The sequence below is a fragment of the Lygodium microphyllum genome, chromosome 6, assembly GCF_053477565.2.
Source record: "Lygodium microphyllum isolate KBCC chromosome 6, Lygodium_microphyllum_v1.1.10, whole genome shotgun sequence".
NCBI classification, from domain to species: Eukaryota; Viridiplantae; Streptophyta; class Polypodiopsida; order Schizaeales; family Lygodiaceae; genus Lygodium; species Lygodium microphyllum.
Window position 1 is genome coordinate 94,103,413 of NC_141140.1, and position 11,403 is coordinate 94,114,815.

At 35.5% G+C, this 11,403-nt stretch overlaps 1 protein-coding gene across 5 annotated transcripts; it reads left to right on the forward strand.

The window, feature by feature from the left end:
• The first annotated feature begins 947 nt into the window (after positions 1–947).
• LOC148034817 (heavy metal-associated isoprenylated plant protein 17-like) lies at positions 948–3,396 on the forward strand. 5 transcript variants are annotated; one of them, XM_087680572.1, is made up of 4 exons: positions 948–1,431; positions 1,521–1,614; positions 2,727–2,799; positions 2,947–3,396. In XM_087680572.1, the coding sequence occupies exons 1-4, from the start codon at positions 1,379–1,381 to the stop codon at positions 3,231–3,233; spliced, it is 507 nt and encodes a 168-aa protein (XP_087536698.1). In that variant the 5' UTR covers positions 948–1,378; the 3' UTR covers positions 3,234–3,396. The 5 variants fall into 5 exon arrangements, 4 of the variants coding, with proteins under 4 accessions (XP_087536698.1, XP_087536699.1, XP_087536701.1 ...); XM_087680573.1 differs by having other exon boundaries at positions 953–1,376; positions 2,947–3,395; XR_015691215.1 differs by lacking the exon at positions 2,727–2,799 and having other exon boundaries at positions 960–1,431; positions 2,947–3,391.
• Positions 3,397–11,403: the final 8,007 nt, after the last annotated feature.

Genomic DNA, 11,403 nt, shown 5'->3' on the forward strand with positions numbered 1-11,403 from the left:
TGACTCGCTTTCATGCAATGGTCTCTATGTCTTCTATGTCTTTTATGGTGAGGGATAGCTCGGTTCATTATTGGAGGCTTGACTCGCTTTCATGCAATGGTCTCTATGTCTTTTTGAACTAAGGTCTTGACTAATGTGATGCTTGACTCGCTTTCATGCAATGGTCTCTATGTCTTCTATGTCTTTTATGGTGAGGGATAGCTCGGTTCATTATTGGAGGCTTGACTCACTTTCATGCAATGGTCTCCTTGAAAGCAATGGTCTCTATGTCTTCTATGTCTTTTATGGTGAGGGATAGCTCGGTTCATTATTGGAGGCTTGACTCACTTTCATGCAATGATCTCTATGTCTTTTATGTCTTTTTGAACTAAGGTCTTGATTGATGTGATGCTTGACTCGCTTTCATGCAATGGTCTCTATGTCTTCTATGTCTTTTATGGTGAGGGATAGCTCGGTTCATTATTGGAGGCTTGACTCGCTTTCATGCAATGGTCTCTATGTCTTTTTGAACTAAGGTCTTGACTAATGTGATGCTTGACTCGCTTTCATGCAATGGTCTCTATGTCTTCTATGTCTTTTATGGTGAGGGATAGCTCGGTTCATTATTGGAGGCTTGACTCACTTTCATGCAATGGTCTCCTTGAAAGCAATGGTCTCTATGTCTTCTATGTCTTTTATGGTGAGGGATAGCTCGGTTCATTATTGGAGGCTTGACTCACTTTCATGCAATGATCTCTATGTCTTTTATGTCTTTTTGAACTAAGGTCTTGATTGATGTGATGCTTGACTCGCTTTCATGCAATGGTCTCTATGTCTTCTATGTCTTTTATGGTGAGGGATAGCTCGGTTCATTATTGGAGGCTTGACTCGCTTTCATGCAATGGTCTCTATGTCTTTTATGTCTTTTTGAACTAAGGTCTTGAGGGATACCTCGGTTCATTATTGGAGGCTTGACTCAAGAATTACAACCTTTCACTCTTCTACAAAACTGTTTTCTCTGATCTAGATGGGTCGGCGCGCGCGTCTGTGTGTGTCTCTCTCTCAATTGATCAAGATATCAGAAACTCTTGCGACAATGATCTCTCTCTCTCTCTCTCTCTCCACCACAAGGAACAATATTGTACTTGTTCCTTAGACTCCCGGTCAATATTGAGTTATACCTCATCCAGGCAGGTATAATTAGGGCAATCTGGTGAATAATATTCATCGAGCGCTGGCTGCTTGCGCCTCACTAGCCCTGTTGATAGATCTGAATATCCCTCCTCCTGATCTTCTTAGCACAAGCAGCTTGGTTTGTTGGTCATATGGGTCGCCATTGCAGCAGCTCGCCATCCTGCAGCATCGCCTGCGCCGCTCAATGCCATGATTGCAGTAACGCATGTCTTCCTACTTTCGACCTCAAGAACTAGCTAGAATTCACGTTGATATCTTGTTAATGGCCTGCGCCTATAACCATTTTTCTCTGTTCAAAGTTTGGGAGTTCTGTTCATATCATTGACATCAGTACGTTTCATCTGCAGGAGAAGAAGATCCATCAAGCGCTCACTCTGCGTGTCCACATGCATTGCAATGATTGTGAGAAGAAGGTGGCGAAGGCGCTTTGTACGATCGAGGGTAATCATAACAATTGTTGAATGAATTATCTGTTTCGAATGAATGATGAAACCTGGTTGGCTGCATGCCTTGGATCTTAATACATTAATAATTTTACGTGGTAGGAACAATCTCAAGTTACTTTTAAGACGTATAGTGCATTCCAAGTTTCCAATCCTTGTAGCTCCAAACATGAAAATTACAAAGGCTTCCATGAACCAATCACATACAATAATACAAGATATTACCCTTTCGTTTACATCACCTCATAAATCTTCTTTTTATGTATTTTATTCAAGGAGGGGATAATTACTTACACACACCCATATCATAGAAATTTTTGACTCCTATGAGCTTTTTATGTATTTTATTCAAGGAGGGGATAATTACTTACACACACCCATATCATAGAAAATTTTGACTCCTATGAGCTCGAATTTGAACTGTGGAAAACCTGCACGCACATCTATATGCATACACATGCATGTGCACACTCATGGACTTGTGTGCATGCACACATGCACACACACACACACACAGCCTAGAGTCTAGGTTTTAAATCCTTGTAGATTCAAACTAATTAAGATTAGGAATACATACACTAACCATCCCACCACAACAAATGCAAACAATATAATATGTCATGTTGTTCAAAAAACCTACCATCTTCTCATTTTACTTTGTTCATAAATCTTGTAGGCTAGGTTTTGAATCCTTGTGGATCCAAGCTAAAATCCTGTACACACACACGCACGTGTGTGCACACACACAAAGTTGTGATCTATTATACATATACTTTTACAATATTCTATATTCATGCACCCTCAAGTTTGAAGGGTAGCCTAGAGTTACTTTTATTTAAACTTCTAAAATAGAATATAGCACTTCCCTTTAGTTCTATTAATCTTGAGGGTAGCCTAAATTTTTATTTTTGAATCGGATGTGCCTTTTCTTTAAATTTAAAGGATAGACTAGAACTCCATTTAACTGACATGTATTTTTAAGAGTAGATTTTAACACTTCTTTCTCATTATATTAGGATAGCATTGAACTGAGTTAAATTGAATGGTAATTTTGAGAGTAGACTTGAACACTTCTTTCTCATTTTGTTCTTATAATACACTTTTTTGAAGGGTGGTACAAGGAAATGCTTCTCTTCAATAGAGGGTGTATATATCAACTTCTTTCTCTTTTGTTGCATAGAAGGTGTATGCATTAGCTTCTTTCTATTTTGTTGCATACAAAGTGTATATATTTACTTCCTTTGATCTGTGAAAAAGGTTAAGTATTCAGTGTAAAGGGTGATGTGACCTTCCAATTTGATTGTTACATAATGTATGCATCTACATGTAGGTGTGGAGTCATTCACGATACTGAAAGGTGGCAAAGTCAAAGTGGAAGGAAATTTTGAGTTTGACAAGATGATGAAAGCATTGAAGAGAAAAAGTGGTAGAAGAGCGGAGCTTTTAGAGGCTGTTAAAATATCTAGCACCACGGAGATTGCTCCAGAAATATCTTATATTCATCCCACATGTATCCAGTATTGCATTTGTGATACAAACAACTGCTACACTAATGATAAGATTCCTCATATGGATAATTACTTCAGTGGTTCAAACCATTGTTTCACTCTACAATGACATAGTAAGTGCACATGAACTATACAAAAATGTAATCATCAGATTACATGCTACCATTGTGTCCCTCATAGTACCTATGTATAAGTTCCCAAACACTTTAATGTCAAGCTTATTTGTTTTGAGTTAACCCGTATAATATCATGATGATATATTTAGTAAAATTGTTTTACATAATCTCCATCCTAAGCATATTTTCATTCAAGCTTGATTTAAATTATTGTTTCATATCAAGAACCATGGGAGAAGTCTACATTTCAAAAGTTTGCCACAAGTCTAGTGTATTTTCTATGGCCTATTCAAATCTTTTTAAGTATCTCATGCAGAAAAGAGTAGAACTTATGCATGATGATCAGTGAATATGAGGCTTTGATTTACCACTAGTTATCTCAACATTACCTTTCACCCCAACCAAAAACACCTCTAGTGACTTTAGTATTCATGCTTGTCCATCTCAAACTCTCATATATCTAATGAGTCAAACATGATGGCTTGATTGAAATCATTGTATTAGAATCTCACTTCGAGATTGAGGTAAATCCATTAATATTTTTTGGTGGCAACTACATCCTTATGGTAATTACACTCAAACATGGTCCCCACAACTGTGCATCTAATTTATTTATATGAAAATGAGAAATTTGTATTTAGTTATTTATTTTTCATTATTATTTTGATTTTTCACATGATAGTGACTTATTATATGTGTGCATAGGTGTAGCACTAGTCCTTTTATGCCAGATAGATAAGAGGTAGGGAATTAATGTGTGTTTTGTGTTTCTAATGTCTTATTAGTAGTTGAAGTTATACACATGCAATGATTTTTTGATTTACCAGTGGATTTATTATTTTGAGTGCTTCTATTATGTAGATTTATTTATGCCCCTTGTATGTTGAATTGCTTATTAGTATTATAACCTTTGTATTATGGCCTTAGGGCAAGATAATTATTTTTGTAAAGTTAGGCTTATGATTTATGCTTTAGTAAAATTAGAGAAGTTATTACACAAAAGTATGTTTTCCATGTAAGAAAAGCAAAAGCCTAAAAAAAGATACATATTAGTATTTTGAGCACAAAAGCAATAATAGAATTATATGAATAACTATAGCTTAGGGAAAAGTATAGATTTCTTATATCTCACTCATTCAAAATCAAATTTTAGATATGTAAGAATCATATTGGGAGGCTTGACATGCTCTAGATGCAACATCAACACCCAATTGTTAACATTCGATACACAAAAAGTTGTGCAACTATTGCAACAACCTTCAAGAAACCTTCTCATACACTGAATCACACCTTTGAGATTGGTATTTGTATCCCTTTTCCATGTAGAAAAGAAATATGGATGCATACGTACCTAAGTATTTCTATGAACCATAACTACTAGTATGGGGGAGGGGCCCTATCATTTCTTTTCTCTTTATCCTTTTTTAATTTGTTTACTTATGCAATGTCTTTTATGTTCAATAAGGTTGTAGTGTTTAAGCATTTAGATGTTAGGTTAATCACATATTTCACTTTGCAATGGCTATGATCCAAGCGTCCAATCATGTAATATCTTGTACGAAGGCAAGCATCTTGGGAGAATTGGGCTCTATATAGCCAATCTTGTGACAAAAAATCATAACCATCATAAACACCATGCTAAAAAAATTAAATACCATAGTTTCAACATCTACTTGGCCTCTCCTTCTCATCATTCATTTCCCGTACATGGAGCTTAATCTTGAGACAACAAACTCTTCCTTTAAGAGAGTTTAGGTTTGAAATTGAGCTCAAAGCTTAGAATCAAGATAAAAATTTAAAAATTTTAAAAATATTGACTAGTTAGTCTCTCACTCACCCATAGCCAGCCTTTTGCTTTTGGGTATGAATAACTAGGTCTAAGATCTCATTTTCCATCATCATGTACGTCTACATCAACAAAAACCACGAAGGAAACATGCTTCTAGATACTATAAATTTTTCACGTATTTAAAATTTGATGATACTTTTTATAGAAAAACTTTTAGCCCTGAACAAGATCTCAAAGGTCTATTAGATAGAATTGCTACAAATGTTCAATATTTTACAAGATGCCCTAAGTGATGCTCAGTCCATAATTCATAGCAATATTTGTTTTGGGCCAAATTTGGACCCTATTTTATTAACCTTATCCTTAGAATTAGCAATATACCATAAGAATATAATATGTAAAGCTTCTACATAGCTATAACTCTTTAGTTGTACTTGTGAATCGTTTCTCAATATCTAGAAAATGATTGGTCCCTAGAGTATGTCTAAGTCAAATTGACCCATACTTAGGGAAATTTCCAATTTTGACTTGTGTAGAGACTAACTTCTTGTCATTGCAATTTTAATGTACGATAAAGGAATAGGTTTAGCATGTAAAATTAACCAAAACTTTTATTTGATGTGGTTTTAGTTAGGTCTAATTATTTGTGTAGCTATTTTTGGAGAAAGTTCATAGTATTGTCCAATTCTCTAGTTTCATGGAGAAATCTACTTTGTGGTCACTTTTAGATACTAATTTGACCAATTTTTTAGTCATTTTTCAACAGACTTCATGTAATAAGCTTTGTAAAGTGCAAAAAGACATGTGTGTTCTACTTATATACATTTTCCTAGTTTGTTATTACTATTGCAATATTGGAATCTAAAGGTAGCCTCCAACATAAATTTACTTTAGTTTTTTCATACCAATATATTGAGTTAATGAGAATGCATTTTATTTGGGCACTCCATGGCATTAGGAAATCCATAATCCATTCATACTAGCTTATTGAAACCCTTTAAGGAAAAAGCACCTATGACATTAGTTATAGATGATCCTCCATTTGTTATGGATGATATCAAAAGACTAGTTCCCAAATTTATTTGTCAAGAAGAGAACTGAGAAGTGAGAGAAAGGAGTGCAAAAGAGAGAGAAGAGAGGAGAGAGAATGACTAGAAAGATAGGAGAGAAGAGAGAGAAGCCATGGAAGTTGTCAATAAGAAGGTGAGGTGAGAGATAGTAATTGTGTTATTTTCAAAAGTGATGAAAATTACATGTCTCACACCTTTTATACATGTGTTAGAATGATAAGGTCCTAGCTTCTTACAATCCATCCCTTCCCAAAGGTCTTTGCCCACAAAAACAAAATTATAATGGCTGAAAAGGGTGGAGAAAATAGAGTACTACTTTGATTTCATCTATATAAATGATGATAAATGAATCAAGAAAATGAAATATATTAACTGAAACAAAGACATACACAATCTTGATGTCTTTAAATGGAAATTTAAGCCTTTAGATCATAAACAAAAGGTCCCTCTAGTGAATAGACTTCTTGCAAGAAGAACAAGCCCTATGAACAAAAATGTCCATAACTCCTCATACGATAATCAAAATGGGACATGGCATATGTCAAAAAATAGCTATTGAAGTTTAGTTAGACTCTTAGATTGCTGTCGAGGCCTTGTTTACACTATAACTAACTCATATATAACTATACTTTAGCCACTAATGCATCCCGTAAGTATGGTAACTTATCCAAAATAGAATCAGGACTTCAAGAAGCTTTCTCAAGTCATAAATCTCTCCATTTTACTAAAAAAAGCAATAGATTAAGAGTGAAACTTCTTCTCACACTCTCCTATGATCTCCTCAAGGATGTACCAAATAAGACATTCTTCTTACGTTGTCCTATGATCTCCTCATGGATGCTAAGCCTCTCGTAGTAGAAGGGAGAAAGCCAAGAATATCTATTGTTCTAAACTCATCTAAAGGATCAATTGGATGAGGACCTGCCAATATTACTATATCATTAGGTGATCTCTTAAATCTCATCCCAGCTTTTAATGATCATCTCCTAAAAATGATTTAATTGGAGCACCCATTATTACCAGAACTACAAGTAGTGGCCATGATAGCCCATGCTCTAAAAGAAATAGCTAAAAATATCTAGCAACAACCCATCCTCGTAGGCCCCCTATCTAATCCAACCACATCTTCATTTGGCCTTAGGCTTTTCTAAGATTCATATTGCATTGATGAAGAAGGTTTTGCATTCTTTTTAATTCATCTTTCCCATGAGGGTTGATATTTTGATTAAAAATGATTGTGGTGGGTGAGGGCACATCGTAACCATACATAGTCTTAAAAGGTGAAACCTCAATATTAGCATGGCTAGAGTTTTTATAAGAAAACTCACCTAAATGCAACCAAGAATTCACACATGCTGCACATCATGATAAAAATGGTGAAGGTAAGTCTTCAACCACTTATTTACCCCTTTTTTGCCATAAATTTGTGGATGATAGACTATAGAAGGAGCCAACCTAGTATCCATGGAGGTAAATACAACCTTCTAAAAGTTACTCATAAACTTTGTATCCCTTTCATACACAATCACTTGCAATTATCCATGTAAAGACATGCTCCATCCTGGGGGGTTCACTATAGATGTTGTATGGTATCGCGTGAGTGTAAAAGGGAGGGGGGTTTTTGGAAGGGGACACTTAAGCGTACACATTAGAGGTAGAACCCTCTTAATTTACTATATTGAACTTAAATTTAAGGAGGGGATAGAGGGAAAAAAGAAGGGGGGGATGCATTTGATCACCTCTCTCCATAGATTGGTTTCTCCATGGCATACAAGAGACCTTGATAAGTAAGGTTAAAACCCTAAACCCTCACATAATAGGGTTATTGAACCTAAGGTTTCTAACAAAAAAAAACATTTGCAAACTCTAAATAAGCATCGACTGTTGTTTCTCCTCCCGCTGCAACTTTGGATCATCGTCCTTCGCAGCTCCATGTTCTTTTCCTTCATCTGCCAGCTTGAGCATGAGCACTTTAGACTTGCAAAAAGAGAATGCCTCACTTCTTGTGTCACAGATAAGTAATTGTTTTCACTAGTAAGTAGAATCCAAGTGCCACTACATAAATCACTTTGTGATATGACCATTTTGATACTTTTAATTGCTTAGGATAATTCTAACTTTTAAAAAGAAAGTTAGTATATGTTCTATGAAGACTTACATTTAAGGAAGGGGATACATAAAAAGTCATACATGTATATATCTTATAAGCTTGAATAGGGGGATATATTAGTCTTACAAGCTTCATAAATATGGGTGTTTTTAGGAGTCCTTGCATGCAGGTGGCATGTCTTCTTTATTATGAGTGAACCCTCTGTGTGCCCCATGAACTGACTAGCCACATGTGAGGTAGTAAATTATATCTTTGTGGGAATAAAATGGGCTACCTTGGTGAGTCTATACACCACCAAATATATACTTCTCCATCCCTTTTTAGTTTCAGGTAAGCCAATTATAAAGTCCATGGTTATGTGCATCCAACTACCTTCAAGGATAATTAATGGTTGCAATAAACCACTTGGCTTATGAATAATCTCCTTATATTATTGTGTTATGGGGATAGTAGTTAGCAACCTTTAAAACTAGGAGCCGCCAATAGCACATTGATGAGCCAATAGGTGCAACAACAGTTGAAGACTATGTGGCACAACATATGGGCAAAGGGAATGTTGTAGTTGGTAGCGGGCTATATAAGGAAGGGAGTGCAAGTGATCAAGGGTTGCAAGTACACGCATAGTCTCACAGTTCAAGAGTCAAGGGCTCTCATGCTTCAATGCTAGACCCATAGTGAGTCTCTTCAGTTGGTCTCTCTTAACTAGTTTCCTAGATACTCTCTATCAGTAGTAGAGGTACTCTTGTATTATTCATAGTCCCTATTTCTAGTAGTAGTATTGCCATTGTCTTATATCTTGCAGTTGTCTTGTGTTCATGATCCTGCATCACTAGTTGTTTGCATAGTCTTATATCGTTACCATTTTCTATCTTTGATAGATGTATTGTTCTTACTTTAGCAATATATATTGAGTTCGTCTTGAGTACACTTGGTATTTTGTCTCTTACTGTGATTATGCCTCACTTTGCAACCTAGACACACTAACTGTCGAGAGTGATATCAGTGACCATTCTATGGTAGTAGTGATCAACCAACGATTACACATGGTGACCACAATTATCATTCCTTCACATGTTAAGTTGAATGAATATGCATTCACACAGTCTCTCTATGGCTTTAGGCCATGCAAGGTGGTCCAAGTCTAAAAAGCACTAAATAGTACAACCTTTTGAGGCTTCTTCAATCCTCAATATAGAGACTGTATTCAAAGCACAACAAGCTTTTGCAGAATTTAGACAGTTTCGTTTGCATTCCACTCCTCCAATTGGTAGCAAATCTAACCTCTTCGATCCTCAGAGAGGCTATATTCAAAGCACAATTTAAAAAAATAAAATCAGATAGTGTTGTTAATGTTCCACTCCTTTGATTTTGGTAGTGAATCTAACCTCTTCAATCCTCAAAGAGGCTATATTCAAAGCACAACAAGCTTTTCTAAAATTTGAACAATGTCATTCTTGTTCCACTCCTCCAATTGGTAGCAAATTTGACCTTTAGTAATTATCCTACTAACCCATTGAAGCTAACAAGTCATTTTTTAGCTTTACTTAACTCGGTAGGTGTCCCATCAATAGCTGCAATGCCACCCTCACTTCTATTCTCAATGGCTCAGCCACCTAGTATATCCCTCAAATTATTTGGATCTTCCAATGAGGATATGAAGGCATTAAACTATGAGTTTGATGTGGCATACATGGTCAACTACCCTACTCAGGTCAATCGCCATATTTGAGTCCTCGATGTGAAAAAAGTCTACAACTTGTCTAGTTCCAGATCATATCTGGTCATCATGGAATGAAGCACTCACCATGTTTCCTATCCGGTTCCAACCAAATTGAATGGATGAAGAGAAACTAGAACGGCTCTACCACCTTAAGTAGGGTCATAGATCTATCCATGTGTATACCACCAAATTTACTATCCTTAACATTCACATTGATCCCAATGCTTAGCCAAAAGATGAAATGCTAGACACCCTCTATGTTTAAGGTTTCAATAAATTTATTCAAAAAGCATTTACTTTTGATGATTTATTGGGTAATAGCATTGACCATTTTACAAGAAATCTCTTTAGTTAGAGTAGTTTTTGTCAAAAGAAAAGTCAAAAAAAGGAAAGAAATCCAATAAGTCCACTACCCAAAATCAAAATGATGATAGTAGTGAATCCACTTCTAATTCTAACTTGGTGGCATAATCTAGTACAAAAGAACTAGACTCCCATGAGAAGGAAGAAAAGTAGCAAACTAAGAGCAAGAAGAAGCATAAAGGGAAGAAAATCATGGAAAACACGAAGAAAAATGAGATAAAAAACCTCTGGTACACACATATGGCTCTCCTACACCTCATGGATTGGCTCCAAGATGCGCCATGAACATAAAACACATTCAAAATAAAGTCCACTCTTTTGATAAACAATCTAGGAGATGATAGATAAACCTCACCAAATAAACCTAAAGGAATCGAATGTCTAGCCCTACGGCTTGGGATACCTCACACTCTCACGTTGGGTCATCACTTATACAAACAAGTGCTATGTATCTAGGATTCGATACCATGTGGTGCATCAATGTAAGTGTAAATATGACGATCATGCTCAAACAAATATTCATTGAAAATCAGCAACATGAAAGTGCAAATACATTTCTTTTCATGATTTCCTTTTCTGTGCAGTAGTGCTTTGTTTCTTAGGGCTAGCACTGAGTTTCGTCGTGCTACTAGTCCCTTTAAATTTTTAACAATCGCGAACTCTATATGATATGCACCATGAAACATCAACATTTAATGTACTTGAACACTCAATAACCCCCCTACTCCCTATCGTTTAAAATTTTGCATGTGTTGATAGGTAAAAGGCATGGTTTTTTATATATCTTACTTTATTGAAAGCGATAAAAACTCACTCTAACAAGAAGATGGGACTGAACTAAGGCTAAATATCACGCTTCAGCTCCATCATATGTCTACACACATTAATCTTATTTTTTCTTATTTTTATAATGCAAAAACTTAATTTTTTTCATTTTTCTTTATTTTTTTCTATTAATTTATAGAAAAGTAAAAATAATTAATAATTTTTTGATATTTTCTTAGCATATTTTATTCCATGGGAACATCAAATGCACACCAAAAACCCAAAAATCACATATTTATCCTTAAACCGTCTAGTCTCAGGTTTTGCGTATTTTGCATAAAATTCT

Excerpts from the sequence above, each read along its gene's own strand:
- LOC148034817 (XM_087680572.1), top strand. The coding sequence starts at position 1,379 with ATGTCTTCCTACTTTCGACCTCAAGAACTAGCTAGAATTCACGTTGAT. Across the intron at positions 1,615-2,726 it reads GGCGCTTTGTACGATCGAGG|GGTGGTACAAGGAAATGCTT; the intron begins GTAATCATAACA and ends ACTTTTTTGAAG. Across the intron at positions 2,800-2,946 it reads TCTCTTTTGTTGCATAGAAG|GTGTGGAGTCATTCACGATA; the intron begins GTGTATGCATTA and ends ATCTACATGTAG.